The 497-nt window shown below is 54.5% G+C and overlaps 1 protein-coding gene across 1 annotated transcript in view; it reads left to right on the forward strand.

The window, feature by feature from the left end:
• Window positions 1-497, forward strand: part of LOC104467883 (lysine-specific demethylase 5C-like) — a gene marked incomplete at both ends in the record, with an annotated part of 2,315 nt that overhangs the window by 1,557 nt on the left and 261 nt on the right. The window contains 2 exons of the mRNA XM_010081848.1: window positions 101-224; window positions 323-497. The exon at window positions 323-497 is cut by the window's right edge and continues 2 nt beyond it. Of these exons, the coding sequence (XP_010080150.1) occupies window positions 101-224; window positions 323-497 (299 nt within the window). The remainder of the gene's footprint in view (window positions 1-100; window positions 225-322) is intronic.

Below are 497 nucleotides of genomic sequence, written 5' to 3' on the forward strand. Positions count from 1 at the left end.
TTTTTAAGGGACACCCGCAGAACCCCCAAATTTTTAAGGGATACCCCCAGAACCCCCATATTTTTAAGGGGCACCCCCATAATTTTTTTTTATCCCGCAGCCGGAGCCGACGGAGGAAGATATCGAGAAAAACCCGGAGTTGAAAAAGCTGCAGATTTACGGTGCCGGCCCCAAAATGTTGGGTTTGGGTTTGGTGGCCAAAGACAAAACTCTGCGGAAAAAAGGTGCGACGGAAACCCCCCCGAGGGGATGATTTTTAGGGGGGTACAGGGGGGTGTTAACCCCTTAAATTCTTCACCCCACCAGATAAAGATGAAAAAAGACGGTCCCGAGTGTCCCCCCACGGTGGTGGTGAAGGAGGAACCGCCCGGAACCGAGGCCAAACTGGAGCCGACGTCTCCTCGCTCTTACCTGGAGGGGAAGGAAGAAATTCGGCACAGCCCCGAGCCCTGCACCAAAATGACCATGCGCCTGCGCCGCAGCCACAGCAACAGCCA

Source organism: Pterocles gutturalis, unplaced genomic scaffold (assembly GCF_000699245.1).
Source record: "Pterocles gutturalis isolate BGI_N339 unplaced genomic scaffold, ASM69924v1 scaffold2619, whole genome shotgun sequence".
Classification (NCBI taxonomy): Eukaryota; Metazoa; Chordata; class Aves; order Pterocliformes; family Pteroclidae; genus Pterocles; species Pterocles gutturalis.